Source organism: Diceros bicornis, chromosome 5 (genome assembly GCF_020826845.1).
Source record: "Diceros bicornis minor isolate mBicDic1 chromosome 5, mDicBic1.mat.cur, whole genome shotgun sequence".
Taxonomy (NCBI): domain Eukaryota; kingdom Metazoa; phylum Chordata; class Mammalia; order Perissodactyla; family Rhinocerotidae; genus Diceros; species Diceros bicornis.
In genome coordinates, this window is record NC_080744.1 from 62737518 (window position 1) to 62761022 (window position 23505).

At 35.2% G+C, this 23505-nt stretch overlaps 1 protein-coding gene across 1 annotated transcript; it reads left to right on the forward strand.

Annotated features, from left to right (window-relative positions):
* The first annotated feature begins 954 nt into the window (after nt 1–954).
* SPESP1 (sperm equatorial segment protein 1) lies at nt 955–22888 on the forward strand. The gene is made up of 2 exons (XM_058540466.1): nt 955–1086; nt 21826–22888. Exons 1-2 carry the CDS (start codon nt 1017–1019, stop codon nt 22857–22859), a joined length of 1104 nt encoding a protein of 367 aa, XP_058396449.1. The 5' UTR covers nt 955–1016; the 3' UTR covers nt 22860–22888.
* The last annotated feature ends 617 nt before the right edge of the window (nt 22889–23505 follow it).

The following is a 23505-nucleotide window of genomic DNA, read 5'->3' on the forward strand; positions in this document are numbered from 1 at the left end:
TGGATCCCTGCCTCTAATCTTGCTTCCTTTCCTCCAACCCATTCTTGACACTGCACGGAGAACAAGCTTTCTGAAATGCAAATCCATTTACACCTTTCCCAGCTCAAAACCCTGCAGTATCTCTCCATTGCCTCGGAATAAAATCCAAGCCCCTTGCTTCCCAAGGCAGAGATTACGAATTTTTAAAATTACCATACAGTAAAATTGATTCCTTGCGGTGTGTAGTTCTATGCATTTTAACACATGTATAGATTTTGAGGCCACGACAACTATCCAACACTCCAAACCACTCCCTCATGCTATCCCTTTATAGTCAAGCTTCCCCCCAACCCCAACCCTAAACAATCACCAATCTATTCTCCATAGCCATAGTTCGTTTTTTCGGGAAAAAAAAAAAGGTATGTAATCTTTTGAAAAGACAAAACAAACCCAAGCCCCTTAAAGTGGCTTTAATGCCTCTGCATGCCTCCTCTCCCCCTCAATTAGACTGAACTAGTTTCAGTTCTTGGGGAGCTCCAAGCTTTCTTCCTTCCACCTAGGCAACCTCCTCCCCGCCCTTTTGGATAGGGGCCCTCCTCTGTGCTCCACAACGCCTGGCGCTTCCTCCAGGACAGCACTTCCACGCTGTTGTGATTGCCAGGTTGTTCGTCGGTCTCTTCCATCATACGGTTCCTTCCGCGCAGGGGCCGTGTTTGAGGCCTGGCTACACGCCCCGCTTTCCTGGACGGGCCGAGCCCCGCCGCCCCAGAGCCCGCACAGCGCCCGCGCTCAGCCCGGCGTGGACAGGTTCCGAGGCCCGCGGCGAGCGCAGAGCTTCGACGGCCGAGCGAGCCTGCGCACCGCTCGCGCTCCCCTCCCCCACCCCCGCTGCGCTTGCGCGCTGGGGACAACCGTTGCGGGGCTCCCGGGGCCCTGAGGTAGCACAGTCGGCCGCCGACGCCGTCCTCTTGCGGCCCTGAGGTACCTGGCCCGGTGGCCCCAGGACGTTCCCGTCGCATGGCGGAGTGCTGCGGACGATGCCCATGAAGTCCTTAGTCCTTCTAGTTGCGCTGTTGCTATGGCCTTCGTCCGTGCCGGCGTATCCGAGTGAGTGGCCGGCCTGAGGCGGCGGCGACCCAGGGACACTCTGGGGGAACCTCCCGGCTTCCGGGGCCGCCCGAGACCCGGCTCTTCCTTTTCCCTGGACCTACACGTCTCCCAAACCCCACTGTCCCGGGTCCTGGCCTCCAGGGGATGTGTCCCTCTCCTTCCCACTCGCGACCTCTTTCCCCCTCACCTGCCCGCCGCGGGGCGCTGATCCGGGCAGCGTCCCAGAGGTGACCGGGATGCGCCGGGCTGGGCGCGCTGGGCTCGCGGGGTGACCTCCTCGATGTTGACCTTGCCCCCCTTGACCACGTGTGATAAAGCAGGGGGCCGCAGACTGCAGCCCGCGGGCCAAGGCGGCTTCGTGTTTTTGTATAGCTGGCTGGCTAAGAATGGTTTTTACATTTTTAAATGTGAATATGAAATGTCGTCTTTCGTGATATGTGGAAAAGTGTGAAATTCCAATTTCATTTTTCGTAAATAAAGTTTTATTGGAACACAGCCGCGCTCATTCCTTTATGCATTGTCCGTGGCTGCTTTCCCTGTTATAGCAGCAGAGTTCAGTAGTTGCCGCAGAGACAGGGTGGCCTGCAAAGCCTAAGATGTGCACTGTCTGGCCCTTTGCAGAAAGTTTGTCCCTGTGGTAAGACAGGGAGAGCTGTGGACTGTGGGCAGCTGTCTAGGACACTCACTCACCCCGTCCTCTCCCCCAGAGCATCCTGGGGTGCGCAGGCTTCAAAACCTTAGTCAAGCAGCATTGTAACTTGCCACTTGTCTCTCCCCAATAGCTGAAAACTGGCAAGTTCAAATTAAGGGGGCTAAGACTCCTATATTAACATCATGTGGACACTTTGAGGTATTTAAGTCGAGTGTCTGATATCTGATGTTCCAGGTATGACTGTGAGGCTTGTCCATCTAGTCTAACTATAGTTCGTTGTAGCATTTAGTAATGTCGGGGTTTGGTTTAACCAAATAAATAAAATTTAACAGTTGGGTGTGCAAAAAGTACTAAAGTGCGTGGTAGTTATGTAGAGCTATATTTCAGAATTGTTAAATGATCTTGGTTAAAAGTTAGATTTTAAAAATGAAAATAGAACACAACCTAAAACGTGAATAGTAGTGGGAAAAGTTCTGGATAAAGTGTCCCTAGATAACTAAAGTTAGCCCTTTAAATACTAGCACTTAGGATTGTTAGCTATTTTAAACAAAAATCTTCGTAAAGTTTTTCTTCTTTGCTGTAAAGGAACAGAATGTGCTGAAGATGATGTCTTTTCTTGATGTCGGATGGTCATTATTACTAACACAAGTTATTGCGTTTTGGTAGTTGGAGATCAGTAGGTCACCACTGACTAACGTAAATGGAGACTTTAGTTGACGTGACATTAATACTGTCACACAGTACACTCTGAGACTGCTGAATGGCAGTCCCTGGATACTCACTTAACTGAGTGCAGTCTCCTGCCTAACTCCATAATTTCATAGCCTACTCTTTTTGTTTGTACCATCTTCCCTAAGCTTTCTTAAGGCTTGTAGGAAATGAAAAGATACCTCTCAGAAAAAGGAATGATTTTGTGTTGAAGATAGGTAGATGATGTAAGACATAAGGAAAACATATGCAGCTCATGGATCATAGAAGATATCTTAGAAAATGTAAATTACCTCTTTTCCACAGAAACGGATTGAGATATGTAGGGCAATGTTAACATGGCTACTTTCTCTGTCTCTGTCTCTCTCATTCTTTTTGTCTAAGTAATTTTAATTTTGTTTATTTGTTTTGGAATAAGTATACCAAAAAAACCCAGGCTGACTGTGTTTGATTTAATTCAGTTATGTATTATTTCTTTTATATGGCCACTATTCCAGCAATTGTTGGCGAGAGGGTCATATGAAAAATGCTCTCTCATGCCGAAGAAAAGGCACATAGATTTTTATAATGAAAAGTGCAGCTTTGACAGTTTTTTTCTAGAATACTAAGACAGTTTTGAGGTTATCTTATACAGTCATCACGGGTATCGTATTAAGTAATTACATTTGCTGAAAACCTCAGCACTTGTAACTGCCCATACCTTTCTAATAGGCCCTACCCAAGTGTAGCTAGTACCAGTTTAATCTAAATTCAGCTTGACACGAATAAGACTTGGGTGTACAGCGGTCTGTACTCCTCTACATACACACACGTCCTGATGGTGCTGGATAAACACCTTTTTACTATATACTTATATTTATATATATTCATTTAATTTCCTTATATCTTATTTTTCCATAGTTTTAGTTTTAAATATTTTTCAACCTGTAAAATCATGCCTGTTGAATGTGCAACTGGCTTTTCTTCTTAATGAGAATTCTTTTTGCTTTTTAAAAATATGTATGATTTCTAAAGTAACATTAACATAATAGTTATATGTTTAAATACTATTAAAGTAAATTATATAATTTGCCTTTTATAGTTTTAAGTTATGAAATATTCATGGGCCTGAAGCTACAAACACACGAATGTGAGATATTGTTTCTGGGCTTTTTTTTTTTTTTTTAATATTTCATGAGTAAACTGTTTTTCCTGGTCATCTCTTTGGATAGATCACCAACAGCAGAGTTAATGATACAGGATTGTTTTAAGCTAGGATAACAAAACCTCTAAACTTGCTTCTCTAGACTGGTGTTAAAAGAAGGCTCAATTTGTGAGTCTTTGGCATCTATCTTTGTCCTTAGGAAGGCCTTTGTCCTAATGGACCACAGAAGGCAAGGGAAGTAGGAAGGCAGCAAAAAGCAATAATTGTTCAAATCTATTGGCAAATAAATTCAAAAGAAAAGCAGATTCCTTTTATTTCAAGTACATTCAAAAGGTAAAATTCTGGTTCTGGTGCTGTAAGTTCACTTTACACTATTTCAAGGCCCAAGGCTATGGCACTTGGGAGGGTCTCTCAAACCTGTGAATGGAATGTCATGACATACTTTATTAATGTTTTAGATAATGAGGAGCATGTCATCTAATATGTGAATGTCCAGAGGGTGGCCTTTGAGGGAGTAGTAGTAGTTTTATTAGCCTGTCCATTAATGTTTTATGGGAAAAAAAAGTCCTGTCTTTCTCTTCTTTGAGTTGCCTTCTGTATTCTTTTTATAGGATCTCATGTTTTTAAAGACTTATTGTTTTCTGGTAGTAACTGGTTGTCCCAAGACCTCTCTATATCTACCCTGCTCTGAATGGGATCAGCATCTTTTTATAAGGAGACATAGTAGAACATGGTATTAGACTAAAGTACCTGGGATACATATCAGACTTATGTGCTGGGGTGGTATTGTTATTTAGATCATTTTACTGAACAGAGCTAGAAGAGATATATTTCAAAGTCATGAGTTTCTTTTGGTTCCAATTAAATCTTAACGTTACTCATAGGGCGTAACTTTTTGACTTTTAACTCTTTACCCAAACTAAATTTGTATTCCTTTTTGAAAACATAATTTTATGAGGCTGTTTTGGTTATCTGTTGCAGCATAAAAGACCACCCCCAAATTTATTATTTCTCATGGTTCTATAGATTGACTGGGCTCAGCTGGGCAGTTCTTCTGCTTCATATGGTAGAGCTGAGGTCACTCATACAGCTGTATTCAGCTGGAAGCTCAACTGGGGTGAGAACATCCAACATGGACTCTCATCTTCCAGGGTCTTTCTCTACATGACTTCTTTCAGTTGTCTAACCCAAGAGTCTATACCATGGCAGCTTGCTTCTAAGAGGGAGCTTTACAAGCTCCCAGTATGCAAGCTCTTATCAAGCCTATGCTGTGTCAGACTTGCTAATGTCCTATAGGCCAAGGCAATCACATAGGGCAAGCCCGTATTCAGTGTGGGAAGACGCTACTCAAGAACATAAATACCAAGAAGTGCAAAGCCATAAAGTCACATTTCTTTTTTTTTTTCAGCTTTATTGATGTATAGTTGACAAATAGAATTCTAATGTATTTAAAATGTACAATGTGATGATTTAATATATGTATACATTATGAAAGGATTCCCACCATTGAGTTAATTAACACACATCACCTCACATATTTACCTTTTGTGTGTATCATCAACTGTAGTCACCATGTTATACATTAGATCCTCAGGCCTTATTCATCTTATAACTGAAAGTTTGTATCCTTTTACCAGCTTCTCTCTGTAGTTCCCCCACCCCTCCAATCTTAAAGGTACATTTCTTTAACTGGAACATTTAATTAATATGAATATAATTACTTGTTTATTTTATCTGTCAGTGAAAATTAAAATTTGAATTAACAAATTATAGGAAAACTGCTGGGTGAATAACAAGATACAATGTTTTCTTTTGTGACCATTCTTTGAGTACACCCCACTAATGAAGCACAGTTATTACAAATTTGATTTGAATTGAAAGTACTTCGGCTCGTATCTTTAAGTTCGTTTTTATTTGAAGGTGTTGGTGTTTTAGCTGGCAGTTCTTACATGATGGCAGCTTTCAGGTATTAATTTTTACTTGCATCACTTAACTTCTGTAGAGTAAGGGAAGTCTATTCTTTGTGAGCCTACTTCATGACATGGATGGAATATACAAGCAGTTTGTTCTCCAAAGTTAAGGACATTCATCCAGAGACTGGTCTGCCTATAAATGATTCAATGCTTGGTTAAGCTTGTTATGTTAAGCTTTATATACACGAGTTCTTTATCGATAAAGCCGTTCTGTTTTTCACTCTTGTGGTAATAAAAATACTAGTTATATTTGAATCTTTTGAAAAATGAGCATCCATGATTCTTGGTTAAATTTTAGGTGCAATCGCTCGCTGGTTGCCATGTTAAGTTACAGGCCAAGGGCAAAGTAAAAACGTATGAGTTCTTAAAGCACAAACCAGATATATATTCCATTGAACTTTAACTTTTTTGTCTTTATGTGACAGTCTTAAAATTTATCTTTCCCTCTTTACTGGACTACCAGGTTTCCCCCAATTATATGGAACGTTTTGCTGCTACCTTTAACTTACCAGGTATTTATTCTTATACCAAATAACATGTTTAAATTAACAATATTATTGGGTTTCAAAGCCTTAGTTTTTTAAAACATAAATTGTATTTTAAGCACCTAATCAGATAGCACCCATCTTATATTGAGAGAGAGAGATTTTTTTTTTTTAGAATTCTATCTTGACTTATAGGGTTTTCGAGTGAATCTCTTTGTATAGCGTAGGTATTATATTATGCGTTCATAACTTACTACAATCTATTGGTTTCAGCATTTTACCAGTTTGAGTGAAATGTGGAAACCTTACCTCCCTTTATGTCCTTTTGCCCTCTCCCATTCATAATATAATTATCTTAAATATTTCCTTTATATACTTTGAGAACCACATCAGACAATATTATAATTTTTGCTTCAACTGTCAAACATAATTTGGAAACCTCAAGAGGAGAAGGAAAGTCTATTGCATTTTACCCATGTTTTTGCACTTTCCATTCTTCTTTCTTCCTTCCCAGTGTTCCAGGATTCCTTCTTTTATCATTTCCTTTCTGTTTAATGAACTTCATTTAGCCATTCTTTTAGGGTAGGTCTTCTGGCAACAACTTCTCTTAATTTTTCTTCTTCTGAGAGGTCTTGATTATCCTTTCATTCCTGAAGGGTATTTTCTCATGATAGGGAATTCTGAGTTGTTAGTCCGTTTTTTTCCTTTCAGCACTTGAAAAATATTATGCCATTTCCTTCTGACCTCATGGTTTCTCAATTTGAGAATTCAAATTGTCATTCAAATTGTTTTTCCCCTATAGATAAGGTCTTGTTTCTCTCTTGCTTCTTCCAAGATTTTTTTCTTTGTAATTTCCTGAAGTTTGATCATGACATATCTTGGCATGGGTTTCTTTGGATTTATTTTCTTTGGGGTTCGCTCAGCTTCTAAGTTATGTCTTTTGCCAAATTTAGGAAATTTTCAGCCGTTATTATGTCTTTGAATACTTTTTCAGACTCATCCTTTCTTTTTTCCTTCCAAGACTCGGAAGACATGAATGTTAGAGTTTTTTGTTATAGTCTCACAAGTCCTTGAGGCTCTGTTCATTTTTTTTTCAGTCCACTTTCTTTCTGTTGTTCAAATTGGTAATTGCTGTTGTTCTGTCTTCTAGTTCATTGATTCTTTTCTCTGTCCCCTCTGTTCTGCTGTTGAACCTATCCATTGAGCTTTTTCATTTTAGTTATTGTATTTTTCAGTTCTAAAATTTCAATTTGGTTCTTCTTTATATATTCTGTTTCTTTGCTGAGACTTTCTATTTTTCATTTGTTTCAAGCTTGTTCAGAATTGCTTGTTGAAGCGTTTTATGATGGCAACTTTTAAATCCCTCTCAGATAATTCTAACATCTGTGTCATTCTCAGTGTTGGCATCTATTGACTGTTTTTTTCTCATTCAAATTGAGATTTTCCTCGTTCTTGTTGTGACCAATGGCTTTTGATTAAAACCTAGGCATTTGGGGTATTATGTTGTACCTCTGGATCTTATTTAAATCTTCTATTAGAGATTTAAATAGGCCTCTGACACCACTTCTGTGGTGGAAGAGTAATGTTGCCTTGTTACCACAGGGTGGAGATAAAAGTCCACTCCTCATTCAGTCTTCTCGACTGGAAGCCAAAGTATTAATGCATACGTGGTAGCAGCACTTCTGTGAGATAAGGGTAGAGGGGTTGGGATACCTACCTCACTGAAGCTTGATGCAGTTGGAAGTCTAGGTTCTCCACTCAGCCTTTGCTGGTAAGAGTAGCGCTACAATGTTTTCTGTGGTGTTTGGCTGGAGTAGAGTGGTTATTGTCTAAAATTTTTCTGTTTTGCTAGGCTACCCCTTTCCTGGTCCTTTGGCTATGAAGCCAGCCGTCTTTTCTTGGAGCCTTTTTTGTCTGTATCCATTGGTGTTTTTGGGTTGCCAGCTTCTCAGCCCCCAGTCTGGGGTATATGTGGCAAAAAGAAAACCCACGAACTCACTGCTGTGTCGTTCCTCAGGTCCCGAAGTCCCTAGTTGGCTTTCCTTCTTCTCTCCACCTTTTAGAGTCTTCTCATACTTCTTTTATATATAATGTTCAGGTGTTTTAACTGTGCTTAGTAGGAAAAATAGGGAAAAAGCACATGTTCTCTATCTTTTTGGAAGTGGCAGTCCAGATACATTGTTTTAAAACATGTTATTTGGGGCTTGTGGAAGAGACAATGTGTTTTATAAGTAAACAAGTATACTTAAGTAGAGCATACATGGGAATTACATAATGACCTGTTTTTATTCTTCATTTTGGTCAAAATATGTTGGAATTAGGTTTACAGTGCTTTCATCTATATTATTTTCCAGTTTTTGTATAAAGTACTAGTTATTGGAAAGGAGAGAGAAGTCTTAATTGACTATCAGACATCTAAATTATTTAGATAGAATTTTATCTGAGTAGTGATTCATAGTACTCTAAATAATTTAGAAAGAGAGAATGTAAATAAATTCATATTTTGAGAGTTTGTCTAAAATTCTCCTTTAACTTTTCATTTTTACAGGCAATTAACCAGTATACATTACTTTACTAGCAACATTCTTTTTACTTTACAAGCTGTTTGATGCCAAACCTCAAGTTTTTTCTTTTAAAAGTCTTTAGATAAATACATGTGTTATTAAATTTAAATTGTTTTTATTTACAGGTCCATAATTAAGAATGTCAGGAAATATAACCAAGTTAATGTCAAAATAAAATATAATTCATATTAAATGTTATCAGAGAATTATAACACTTAAAAGCTATACATAGAACATTTTAATGGAAAAATTCTGTTGGTCCTTATGATTTTACAATATTGTGTGGGTTTTATAATAACCAGTTTTTAAGACACCAAGTATTTGGTTTGTAACACATTTCCAGTGAAATCCCATATTCACATTATATTCACACGTTTTTCAATACAGTTCTCAAAAAGTTTGTATTAGATGAAGTGCAGAAATCCAAATTCTGCATAGATTTGGACATGCCCTATTTACTTTCCAGTTTTGTATTCTGTGATAACTACACAATCACTACACAAATGAAACACATCAAAAAATTTTTAAAAAGTAAAGTTTTTAATACTTTAAAAAAAGTAAAGTTTTTAAAAAGACCTAAATTTCACCAATATTCTTCTGAAATTTTAAATTGTAGCATTAAATAAGGAACTCCTCAAAGAAATATTAAAATTACCTAGTTTTATTATAGCCCTATATTTTATTACCCTTTAAAGTAAAGATGTTTCATATAAATTTCCCAAATTTGAGATTATATATCTTTTTTAAAAATTATATTTCCCCCTCCTTTTTTTTTTTTTTTAAACCAAAGAAGAGATGGGAGTGGTTAACTTAGAAACTATTGGTTCTTTGGCCAAGATTTAAGGTGACATGTTTTTTCCTTTCTTAAATCTTTAGTTTCAAAGGAACTAGGTATGTTTCTGTATAAGATTTAGCATTTTATGACTGTCATTACATTTTATTGTAATTTTTGATGTGCTGTCACTTTTTAGGAGCATGGAAACTATTTTTTTTCCTTTTTGAGTATAAGGTTTTTCTGGAAAAAAATTATTAGTTAAAACAGTTAATGCATAATAGCATTTTAGCTTTACTGATTAGGATATCTCTCCAGAAACAGATAAAAGTATAGCCTTTTGAGTTTTTACAAAAAATGCGTTCATATATATTTGTTCTTTTAAATAGACATTGTAGAAGAAATTATTTTTTTACACCTGTTACCAATTGAAGTTTTGTATATTAGATATTTAGATATTAAAATTAGATATTTTAATTGGTATATGATAGTGCATTTTTAAGAACTTGAGACTTCCAAATATCATTTTAAAAACTCAATTAGTTTACAATATATTTGCAAAGATAACAGAGCACTAAGCTTTCTTGGCATGATTTGTTATGCAGTTTCTTTAAAAAATAAAATAAACTAGTTAATTTACACGTTTTAAAACCATTATTTGTAGTTTAATATGACTGACTAGACCTAAAAAATCACATTTTTTAATTTTTATAAATTTATAATATCTTTGGCCACAGAAACCATAGTTTCTCAGCTGAGATAGGAGATCCAAACCATTCCTAATTCTTTGGTAGAAGAAAAAAATCTTATGAGTTCTGTTTTCAGATCCATAGTCTTAAATTCAAGAAATTTAACATTAATTTTCTCTTAGTTCAAAGTAGTAAAAATTATAGTATAATGAAATTGGGAAATATAACTCTTAGTTTATATATGTCTTCAACTAGCTCTATTAACTAAAACGAAAATAACATCTATTGGTAAAATTAAATTTTTATGAAACCTAGTTCTTTAAAAATGCCTTTTTTTTGTTTTATCTCTGTGTTAATGTCCAGTAACTATAATGGAAAACAGAGTTACAAGCATGATGTTTTAAATATATAATATACATACAATAAAATACACAAGTCACAAGTGTACAGCTCAATGAATTTTTATAGTTAATGCCCCTGTATAACCAGTGCCCAAACCAAGTAACAAAATATAACTAGCCTAGACTAGTTTATCAGAATGATATTTTAATGTATGCAAATATTTAAAATCTTGCATAGAAATTTAAGTGACTGGAATTTTCTAAATTTCTTACACTTATGAAACTTGGTTTATCCAGAAAGAGCTTATGTATACAGAAAGGTTATTCATGTAACCACATGAGTCATTAGGTTAACCAAATAACCAAATTCTTGACTATGACAGATGAAATTGCTTATATTTTTCATACATCTCATAAAGTGTACTAATAAAGAACAGATTTCCCTTAAACTCTAGTATTGTAATGCTGCTACCAAGAAAGAATTGTCAGTTAAAACATCAACTATCTCAAATTAAAATTAAAGAATTAGAGAATAATCAGACAACTGTGTATTTAACAACAAAACAGCTTTAAAAATTACAAATAACCCCAAAGAAGATAATTTGACTATTCATTAATTGGAGTGGAATGTAGTCAAATTATACAAAGGCAATTGTAGTGTTCAACCTTGTTATTCAGTCAGTACTTTTATGCTAAGGTTTAATATTAATAAATTGTAGTTGACAGAACCAATAATTGTGCCAGTTTTAATCAAGATTTCCAGCTAAAATGATAGTTGTATGGCTTATCATATTACAAAAAGGAACACAATTATGATTTAGATGAGGGATTTAAAATTAAGGTAGGTGTGCCTTAAATTAATATTAAAACTCAATTGGAAAAGATCAGTAAAAATTAATGTCTTTACTTATATATTTTCTAGTTTTGTTGATTAACCTGGCCTAAGAACAATGTCACTCCATAATGCCGGTCTTGATATGCACCTGTAGCCCTCAGATTTTCGTGTTTAATATTGTTTTCCATTAAAAGAAACCAGGAATCCTTGAAAGGATAGCTGATTTTCATGTTTAGGGAGATAAAGTACAGACTGGAGGGTAAAGGTAGAAGTAGGGTAGGAGATGGCAGGGAGGCAGGCAGCAGTAACTGCCAGAGAGCAAGCAAGGATGCTTTAAAAATTCATAGGTTCCCTCAAAAGGACACAAGAGACCGCTTACAGTGGCTTCAACTGGCTAGGTTGTGACCTTTTGAGAATTAAAAAGGAAAATGATAAGAATATAAGTTAAGACTGTAAAAAACCTATGAGTCATAATGAAACTCAAAAGTATAAGAACTACTTTTCAAATAATTAATACTTTTCTCAGGTGAATTTTATTCAAATATTTAAAGATATTGTTTACATTTAGTATTATTTATGTTTCCAAGATAGGCAAAAAGTGTTTCCATACACAAAAACTAGTACAAATCAATGCCAGAAAAAGACCGTACTTTCTTCTGTAAAATATTTGTGGAGAGGCTCATGATTCTTCTGCTGCTCCCCTAGAAGCGACCCAACAACAAGATTCACATATTAGAAGATAAGCTACCATATTGTTTCAGAAGTTAATGAAATGTGTCAAGGTGGTCCATTCACACTAAGGACCCCTCCCAACTGATCCTGATGGCTGTACCGCAATAGAATAAAGAGAACTTGATGCTCCAAAGCCAAGTGAATTTAACATTTTAAATGTGCTTAAAATATATAGAATTAGGCATTTTCCTTAAATTTATTTGCTTGTTGATGGGTTCACCAGTTGTTGCTGGTTGCTACCTTAACTTCTCTCCCTGTCCTGTGTGGTTCTTGAAGGGAATAGAGTGGATAAAAATGTTCCCAAAGATGATGTTAGAAGCCAAGGACTTACACACCAGGTTTTCTGCTTTCCTGGTGCAAAATAATCTTGCTTTGTAAATCCCGTTTGTACCATTTAGTCCTGGGAGATGAAATGAGAAGTAGTTTATTTGTGTTGCTTACTCTTCAGATGAAAAATATCTAATGTTCCAGATTCTTTGGATATGTGGCTTCAAGGCCAGGAAAATTTAATGACTTAAAAAATGTATATGAGGCATTTTTCAATTAAAAAAATTTTAAATGCTGATCAAATATAATAGTATGTATAGTAAATTCTAGTTATGTAAATATATGTAATCTTGAAGGCTGTTAAAAATGTGTAAGATGGAAATACTCCCCAAATTGATCTACAGATTGAACACAATCCCTATCAAAATCCCCGTGTGCTTTTTTTTAAAATGTGGAGGCCTTTCTTTTTTTTTTGAGGAAGATGGCCCTGAGCTAACATCTGTTGCAAATCTTTCTCTTTTTTCTCCCCAAAGCCCCAGTACATAGTTATATATCCTAGTTGTAGGTCCTTCTAGTTCTTCTATGTGGGATGCCGTCTCAGCATGGCTTGATAAGTGGTGCGTGCCCAGGATGCGAACCGACGAACCCCAGGCTGCTGAAGCAGATCACGCGAACTTAACTATGCCACAGGGCCAGCCCCCTAGCTTGCTTTTTTTGCAGAAATTAACAAGCTGATACTAAAATTGATATGGAATTGTGAGGGACCCAGAATAGCCATAACAATCCTGAAAAAAAAGAAAGTTTGAAGACTCATACCTTCTGATTTCAAAACTTACCATTACAACTGCAGTAATCAAGACAGTGTAGTACTGACATAAAAATAGACATATAGATTAATGAAATTAAATTGAGAGTCCAGAAAGGAACTCTTACATTTATGGTCAATTGATTTTCAACAAGGATCAGTGAAGTAAGCCAAGATGATTCAGTGGGGAAAAGAACAGTCTTTTCAGCAGTTGGTTCTGGGACACCAGGCAAAGGAATGAAGTTGAACCTTTACCTCAAACCATATATAAAAATTAACTTAAGCTAGATCATAGATCTAAATGTAAGAGCTAAAACTATTAAACTCTTAGATGAAAATTAGGTGTAAATCTTCGTGTCCTTGGATTTGGCAAGGGTTTTTTAGATATAAAACCAAAAGCACAAGCAACAAAAATAAAAATAGATAAATTCAACTACATCAAAATTAAAAACTTTTGTGCTGCAATGATATCCTTAAGAAAGTGAAAAGACAACTTACAGAGTAGGAGAAAATATTTTCAAGTCATCTATATGGTAAGGGACTGGTCTCCAGAATATATAAAGAATTCTTACAACTCAACAAGAAAAAGACAATCCAATTGAAAAATGGGAAAAGTATCAGAATAGACATTTCTCCAATGAAGATATACAAGTGGCCAACAGGCACATGAAAAGATGCTCAATATCATTAGCCATTATAGAAATACAAGTCAAAACCACAATGAAATATGACTTCACACCCACGAGGATGGCTATAATCAAAAGGACAGACAATAAGTATTGGGATGATATAGAGAAATTAGACCCTCATGTGCTGCTGGTGGGAATGTAGCTGCTTCGGCAGTTCCTCAAAATGTTAAACATAGTATTACCACATGACCTAGCAGTTCCACCCCTGGGCATATACTGAAGAGAAATGAAAACATACATCCACACAAAAACTTGTACGTGAATGTTCATAGCAGCATTACTCATAACCACTAAAAAGTGGAAACAACCCAAATGTCCATCAACTGATGAATGCATAAACAAAATGTGGTATCTCCATACAATGGAATATTATTTAACCATAAAACGGAATGAAATACTGATACATGTTACAACATGGATGACCTTGAAAACATTATGCTAAGTGAAAGAAGCCACTCACAAAAGAACACATATTGTATGATTTCATTTATATGAATTGTCTAGAATAGACAAATCCATAGAGACAGAAAGCAGATTAGTGGTTGCCTAGCACTGAGGGGTAGGGGCAATGAGGAATGGGTTTCTTTTTGGGGAGATAAAACTGTTTTAAATTTAGGTTGTGGTGATGGTTGCACAACTGTGAACATACTAAAAACCATTGAATTGAATACTTTAAAATTTGTAATAGATAAATCATGAAGATATTTTAACATTGCTTAAGATTGTAATTTACTTAAAATTATGTCAATGCAATATGACTTTAGAGGTTGATAAAATCCAATAAAAGAAAACTGATAGAACTTAAACAAATTTAGTTAAATTTATGTGATCTAAACTTACATTAGGCCATTTAGTAAGGGCCAGTTAGAAGAAGTGTAGGGGCTTTCTGAACATTGGAGCTGTTTAACTACAATGTTTATGATGTTGTTTTAGATAAACTTCAAACTTAGAAATTTAGAAAAATATGGTTAAAGCTATATGTTTTATTATTATAAAAGACTGCCTGTTTTGCTTAAAATAAGAGAATTTTTTTTATTGCCCAGATTTTCTCCCTAATAATTATTGGACTCTCAGCCAAAATAAAACCCCCCAAAACAAAAGAAAAATAGTCTTTAGACCAGCAGATTTATTTTAAACATAACATGAAGTTTAGTTTTCCTCTACAGCATTCTTCTATAGAAATTTTTTTACCTGTGATTAGTTCCTTAAGATAAATTAATGGAGGTACAATTAATTTACGTACTTGCCAGCATTTGGTTCATTTATTCAATTATTCACTTAACAAATGCTTTTTGACTGTCTGCTATGACTCCAGACACTGGATAGAACAGGGATATAGAGAAAAAGGAGACGTGGTCACAGCTCTCAAACAGCTCACAATATGTACAGTTAACAAATATTAAACAAATATGTATAGTTAAAATTATCCTAAGATCAGTGTGCTAGAGAGAGACTAATGAAGGATCTGGGGACCATAAGGGAAGTAAGGAAGTTACTTCTTTTACTAAGGAAGTAACATATACACATGACAATCCTAGGTTTTATTATTTTAAAAAAAAATTGCCTATTTGACTGGCTAAATAAAAATTGTCTTTAACTTGCATTTCTTTTATGAACGGTGAATTTTAGCAAGTTTTCATGCTAAGTGGCTTTTATGTTATTCCTTATATCCTTTTCTTCCTCCTTTAATTGGCCATTCTATGAGAAAGAAATATATATTTTGAATGTATTGTTTGTTGATTGAAGTTTTATATTTCATTGCTCATTTTAAATCATGATTTTATTATTTTCCCCAGCATAAACTCAAAACTAATTAACTTGCCTTTTACCTCCATGTGAGGTGAATTTGCTCTTTTGTGAGTTACTGTCAGTTCCTACCCATACTTTATAGTAATAAAACATTTTAAATTTGGATCAGTTATTATTAATATTTCCAAATACATGTTAATATAGGAAAGAGATGCATTTTGGTCTGGTTGACAGTAGAGCAAAATTTTGTATATTTTGTTTATTTATTTATTGTATTTTAATATTCATATGTATTTTAAAATAGAGTTGTATTCCTCCAGGACAATTTTATCATCATACTCCTACTGCTTTGCAACATCCTTGTGTCATCTTTTTATGACAACATTGTGTAGTTGTTATGTGCACCTGCTTTGAAGTAAGGCAGCCTGTGTTCAAGTCTCATTCTTACTCCGTACAAGTTGAATATAATCTTAGGCAAATTACTTATCCTTTCTAAGTATCCTTCTTTTCCTCTTTATAAAAACACTCCTTACATTCAAAGCCCTTAGTATAGTGCCTGGCACATAGTAATCGCTTAATCAGTCAGAGCTGTTATGGTCTTTTCAATCACTGTTTTCCAATTTCCCCTTCAGATGTCATTCCACTTTTGTTCCTATAGTTGTTTTACCATTTTGTTTACTTTCATGTTATTTCTGTCATGTGACTAATTCTCCCTGCATTATTTTAAGACGAGAAGTGCAGACAGCCTCAAGCTCAGCTATAACCTCCATATCTGTGATTCCTGCTAAACCTCAAGCCTGCTTAGCAGGTGGCCATCCTGCTTACTAGATGCACTGGAAAGCGGCGTTATGGATTCTCAAGGTGGAAGAGATTCTTCCTTTAGCCATATTCTGGGACGTTGCTATGTTAGGTTGGATTACTAACTGGTGAAAATAGAGGGGATATTATAAAGTACACCAGTGTAGACTACAAATATCCAAAGTATAATAATCCAATTTCTAGCAGAGGAATCTGATCTTTGTAAGAATTTGAATTTTGTTCATCTTTCTAGCACCTCCTGAAGAATGAGGAAAAGCAGGTTTTCACAGTGGCCAGGGCCATTTGTAGGGATGTTTGAGGTTTGACTGTCTTTAACTACCTTGCTGCAAACATTTTTATAAAGATCAAATTGATTTGCAAGAGCAGTCCTGCTTAGTAGAACTGAGAAGATCAATATGAAATATGTAGATCTTTTAGGGGGGAGAAAAGCAGGAGGTGGGAAGTGTGTGGGGAGACGATGGATTTAACAATAGAACAATGTAGAAACCAAGGGTACATGAAAAAGAGAGGAAAAGCAAGGTAGAATGTAGGGTGCTCTGTTGTTAGGCAGCTATGAACAGGTTTTTTAGTGTTGCCTGAGTAACAGTATAAAGAGATAATGAGGAGGCCGGCCCAGTGGCGTAGTGGTTAAGTTGGCATACTCTGCTTCAGTGGCCTGGGGTTCGTGGCTGGGATCCCAGGTGGGAACCTACACACCACTCATCAAGGCATGCTGTGGTAGCAACTCACATACAAAATAGAGGAAGATTGGCACAGATGTTAGCTCAGGGACAGTCTTCCTCACCAAAAAAAAGCGAGGGAGATAATGAGTACTTTGGCTTTTTTTGGGAATCAACTAGCAGGATCTCCTTTTCCTGTCCTTTGACAATCTAATTCACCTAACAGTAACCTGGGTATCCTGTTTACTACTTTGAGAAGAGAGAAGTTAAATGATTAAAAATTGAGTGTTTAGCAGACTATCATCTAATGGCGATGTCTTTTTAAAAGCATTTAAGCCTTTCTTGGTTGCAGATTTTAGATTTGCTTATGAATAGTTGCCCAGAATTGAAATTTTTCCAAAACAGATTTTAAAAAACATTTTATGATGGAAAAATTTAAATGTATACACAAGTAGAAAGAATGGTATAATAAATCTCCATATATCTATAACTAGCTTCAACTATTATTAAGCCATAATTAATCTTGTTTCATTGATATCTTCACCCACATTCCTTTCCCCCTCACCTCCCTGGTCCTTCTCCTCAAATTCTCAGGCTTGGATTATTTAGAAGCAAATTCCAGACATTATATAATTTTATCAGTAAATATTTCAAATACGAAGCACTAAAATGTAAGTACCTAAACACAACAACAATGTTACCAATTTAACAAAGATAATGATTCCTTAATATTATCAAATATCTGGTCAGTGTTCAAACTTTCCTGATTCTCTCTCTCTTTTCCAGTTTGATTGAATTGGGGTTCAAATAAGATTGATATATGTAATTCGTTGATATGTCTGTTAATTCTCTTTTAATCTATAGTTCCTCCTTCATCTCTGTTTTTCCCCTTGCAATGTAATTGTTGGAGAAGTTGGATCATATGTCCTGTAGTTTCCCACAGTCTAGATTTTGCTATTATATCCCCATGGTATAGTTTATGTCTTCCTTTGTTGTCCTGTGTATTTTCTGTATACTGTTAGTTAGATCTAGAGAGAACTGTTAGATTCAGGTTTGACCTTTTCAGCAAGACTGCTTCATAGGTGGTATTGTGTTCTTTCATCGGGAAGCACATAATGTCCAATTGTGTATGTTTTCGTGATATAAATAATCGTTGATATTGATAATCATTGCAAAATGATCGTATTCTAGTTATAAATGGCTTCTTCATTTATTAGCTAGAATAGTTTATAAATTGAAACTTTTCCTCACCTTGGGCTATTTTTCCATATGCAATTGAGTCTATTTCTGTATTTTCTGTTCTGTTCCATTCATCTGTATATTCATGTGCAATGCTATACTATTTTTATAATAGAGGCTTTATAATATTTTTTGATATCTGGTAGGGCTAGCCCCTGTTTTTCTGGCTATTCTTGCTCATTTGCTCTGCAAATGAACTTTATAATCCATTTTTCTAACTCCATAAAACAATTAATGATATTTTATTAGGAGCATATTAAATGTGTAAATTAACAGAGAACTTGACATCTAAGCATCTTTATGATGTTGAATCTTCTTGTCTGAGAACATGGTATATCTTTCCATTTATTGAAGTTTACATTATATCTTTCAGAAGATTTTATTATATTCCTGTATCCATTTTCTGTGGCTGCTATAACAAATTACCACCAACTTGGTATCTCAAAACAACAGAAATTTATTCTCTCACAGTCCTAGAGGCCAGAAGTCTGAAGTCCGTTTCACTGAGCCAAAATCAAGGTGTAGAGCAGAGCTGTGCTCCCTCTGGAAGCTCAAGGAGTCAATATTTTCTTTGCCTCTTCCAGCTTCTGGTGGCTGCCAGCATTCCTTGTCTTGTGGCCACTTCCCTCTAATCTCTGCCTCCTCCTCCTTATTACCTCCTCCTCTTCCGTGTATATATCAAATCTCTCTCTGTTTCTCTCTTATAAAAACATTTGTGATTGGAATTAGAGCCCACCCAGATAATCCAGGATAAACCCCTTGGCAAGATCCTTAATTTAATCACATTTGCCAAGATCCTTTTCTCTTACAAAGTAACATTTACAGGTTCCAGGGATTAGGACCTGATCTCTGGATATCTATATTCAGCTTAGTATAATTCCTTATATAGATTTTGGGCATGTCTTTTTAAATTTATGATTAGATATTTTCTTTCACTTTTTGTTATCAAAATAGCATCTTCTTTCTCATTTTATCTTCTAACTGGTTTATATTTGTATATGTTTTGTATATTGATTTTATAACTTGCTAGTTTACTAAATTCTCTTACTCTCTGCAGTAGCTTTTCAATTGATTCTTTTGGGTTGTCTAGATGTATAATTATATTATCTGCACATAAGGATAGTTTTACCTTTTTCTTCCCAATTCTCATGCTTCCAATTATTTTCTCTTCTCTAATTACATTGACTAATACCTCTACCATGATGTTAAATAGTAATGGACATATTAGTATCCTGATCTTGTTCCTGTTTTTAGCAGGAAAGCTTCTAGTGTTTTTTACTAAATAGGATCCAAAGCATATTTTATTGTTCTTTTTAGGGATTTAAATTTATATTTAAAAATGAGAAATGTAAGCAGTTACCTTTATAGAGAATAATATATAGTGCTCTGTAGCTTTTAAAGTACTTTCAAATATCTGATTTGTTTGGTTCTAAGAGATAAAAGGACAGATATCGTATGTTAATTTTATAGTTAAGTCAATGTTCAGAGAAATTAAGTAATTACCTATGATCATGATGCTAGAAGGTAGAGCCAGGACCAGAATCAAAGGTTTTTTTCACTACACTATGCTACATATTCATTTTACTTAATATTTTCCTTCAGGAAAACTCTAGATTCAGGACATTGCATGTTATATATATGAGAATGCATAAATAAATTATTTTCCTTTTTAAAATGTGACTTTTAATGGTTTATTGTAGTAAGTGATTGGGTGTGTGTGCTTGTGTGTGTTTTTAGGGAGTAAAACTTTATAGATAAGTCTCAAGTCCCCTTTAATTGGCTAACTTAGTCCCATTCCCTCTCCTCAGAGGCAACTACCCACATGAGTTTGGTATGTTATCCTTCTAGTCCATTAAAAAAAATCTGCGATTCATAGACAAAATGTATGATACTATGTCAGTGATTTTTTTTAAATTATTGTAAGGATAATATCAAAATGTACCTTATGTTCTGTATCTTCCTTTTGTCACTGATCATCATCGTATGCAGCTTGGAGTGTACAAGGCTTTTCTAAGCATGACATAAAATGCAGAATCTACTTTTAGAATCTAGATTTCCAGACAAGTGTAGTATCTTTCCACTATTATATTGCCTCACTAAACTGTTCTCATTAAGAATTTTTTAAAATTTAGAAATGTGTTTTCAATTTTGATTAAACTTCCATCCGGTCTTTCTGAGTTGTAACAGAAGAGTTAAGGAGAATAGGAGACACATGTAAATATAAAGCATTTTTTGACTATTTTGTGCTTGCCAAAGAGCTGAATAAAAGCACCTCCTGAATAGAAAGTCTGCTATTTCATTTTGCCTGCAAGGAGAAAGTTCAGGTAGGAGTTATGCATTAGAGTTTGGTGAAAGGTGACTTACTTCCTTGAATTAAATCAATTTGTATCCATGATAGTGGCAAAATCAATTCAAAATTACATGTAATACAAAATTTCAGCACTTAAAAACTCCTGACTCAGGAGTATGGGAGTTGAGCAGAATTTCAGAGTATCTTATTCAATAATCTTATCTGTTTTCCACATTGGAAATGAGAGGCTTCACCACTCAGATGCTGCAAAATACCAGTATAAATAGTACTGCCATTTGTTGTTGGAGTGAAATGTTGATGGTCTAGACCAGGAATTGGCAGATTTTTTCTGTAAAGGGCCAGAGAGTGAGTATTTTCAGCTTTGTAGGCCATGTCATCTCTGTGGCAGCTACTCAACTTTACTGTTACAGCCAAAAGCAGCCATAGACAATACATAAACAAATGGGCAAGACTGGCTGGGTTCCAGTAAAACTTTATTTACGAAAACAATTGGGTGGATATGACCCACAGGCTGTAACAAAACCACAGGCTTTGCTGGGTTGAAGGCAGTGGTATATTGGTAAATGTTTAACGGCTGGCTTTTTGGAGAAACAGGTAAGCCCAGATTTATAGCATTTGTCCATTTACATGGTGTAAATACTCCCACCATGGTCGATTTCAAGCTACCTACTTGACATCACTGAACAGAGAGGTAGAAAGAGATATACAGTAGCACATTATTATATAGCATTTCTACTGTACAGATACACTAGAAGTAAATAACCTCAAGAGCACAGATAATAGTAAATGAAATGAAATAATAAGAAAGTGATGAGCTTTGAATATTTATTACCTTTGTTTTGAATATAATTTAACTGAAAATTCGGATAAGTTAATTTTTAGTGATGTCTATGTTTAACATCTGGCTCACAAAATTCCTAAAAATTTAATAATTGGCTCTGATGAGCCAGTATGAGCCTACTCTAGCACACCACTGTGTTGGAGGACATAATCAAGAATTTTGTTTTAATAAGTTGCCTACTGAATCATAAGTTATATGGGAGAGTAAAAGCAAAACGATATACAGAATTGTGTTAATATGTAACTTTTGCACTAATCTTGCTTATCTGTTTTAACAAGAATCTGAAGAAATAATTTTGTTCATTTAACTGAGAGTTGACTGTGTCAAAGGTGCTTTATTTCTTAGTTCATCTCAACTTTTAAGTGATAGCATATGAAGTAAATTTAGGTCAGTAGATTCAGTCAACATGTAATATATAATAATAAAGGTTACTTATTGTTTGAATTCTTTTTTTCCCTTGAGGCATGACTGTGACGCCTGACGAAGAACAAAACTTGAATCATTATGTACAAGTTTTACAGAATCTAATGCTCAGTGTTCCCACTAGGGAGCCAGTTCGTGGGAGAAAATCGAAGTCTCCAAATGATAATTATTCTAGAGGATCGAAGGTATCACAATTTAAGGAGATAATTACACCTGGAGAAGCTTCAACTGAGAAGGATGTTTTAATCAATCCTGTCAGTGAAGAAACTACAACTTTCCCTACTAGAGGCTTCACAATGGAAATAGGGAGGAAAAAACATAGTAAAAGTACAGCATTCTGGTCGATTAAACCAAACAACGTTTCTATTGTTTTACATGCAAAAGAACCTTATATTGAAAAAGAAGAGCCAGAGCCAGAGCCAGAGCCAGTTTTAAAAGAAAACGAGGCGTCAAAGCCATTGCCAGATGTTACTGAATTTTCTACAAGTCGAGATGTCGCCTCAGGCAGACCGTTTGTCACCCCTTCAAGTAGGAGCACTGACTGGGATACCGCCACAGAAACAGAAGATGTTCCTCAGCTCTTGGGCGAATATGAAATGGAAAAACCTGAAGCACTAACATTTGGAAAACATTTGAATAATGATGACATTTTGAAAAAAATTTCGGATATTAACTCAGAGGTGCAACGGGTACCTCTTGCTGAGAGCCTCAAGCCAGAATATAGAGAGGACATTCAAGCCTCTAGAGATCACCTAAAACGAAGCCTCGCTCTAGCAGCAGCAGCAGAACATAGATTAAAAAAAATGTATAAATCCCAGCTATCACCACTAGGACGAAGCAGTAGTGAAATTGATGACATTGAAACTGTTATTAACATGCTGTATAATTCTAGATCTAAATTATATGAATATTTAGATATTAGATATGTTCCACCAGAGATGAAAGAAAAAGCTACTACAGTATTCAATACATTGAAAAAAATATTATGTGTAAGTCGAGTGGAAACTCAACAGCTTATTAAGAAGTTATTAAACAATAACATAAAAATTTTAAACCTGCTTGATATTCCATGACAAAGTTAATTTAAGCAAAATGTGCTTTCATTCATGGGAGAAATAAGCATATTAGTGATTCAAAAGTTGTATAAAAAATATTTTCTATTGTAGTTCAATATGCTAACATCTTTACATGTCATGTGTTATGGAAAATTTTCATATGCACTAAAAGCCTAATAATTTAAAATAAAATTTTGGTTCAGGAGTTTATAGTTTTTTCTCATTAATTAATTTTAAAAGTTACGAAGATCTAATCTTTAAAATGTTTAAGCTTTGGTTTTACTTGAGTTGAGACTGTATGCAGTCTATATACGTAGCTGGTTTTAAATAATTGAATATAAATGTAAAATTTTAGGATATATAGTCTTTATTAATCTTTCAGAGAATCTGAGTTTTCTCTCTGAATAGCATAGTTGGAGCTTGTATCAGAACTACTTTTATTTGGAGATATGTGTGCCTCCTTTGAAAAGTGGATGATATATTAAGATACATCCCTGTTCTTTTGTTGTTAAGTACTTTTAGAGTATCAGTGAGGGACTGTAACCTGGGCTTGTAATGAAGTCGTTCTCACTTATTTCCTCTTTTTGTTTGTTTATGTACATGTACGTTGAAGCTTTGAAAATCTTTTATTTGGGAGTATGACTAACACCTTTAGATTAACTAT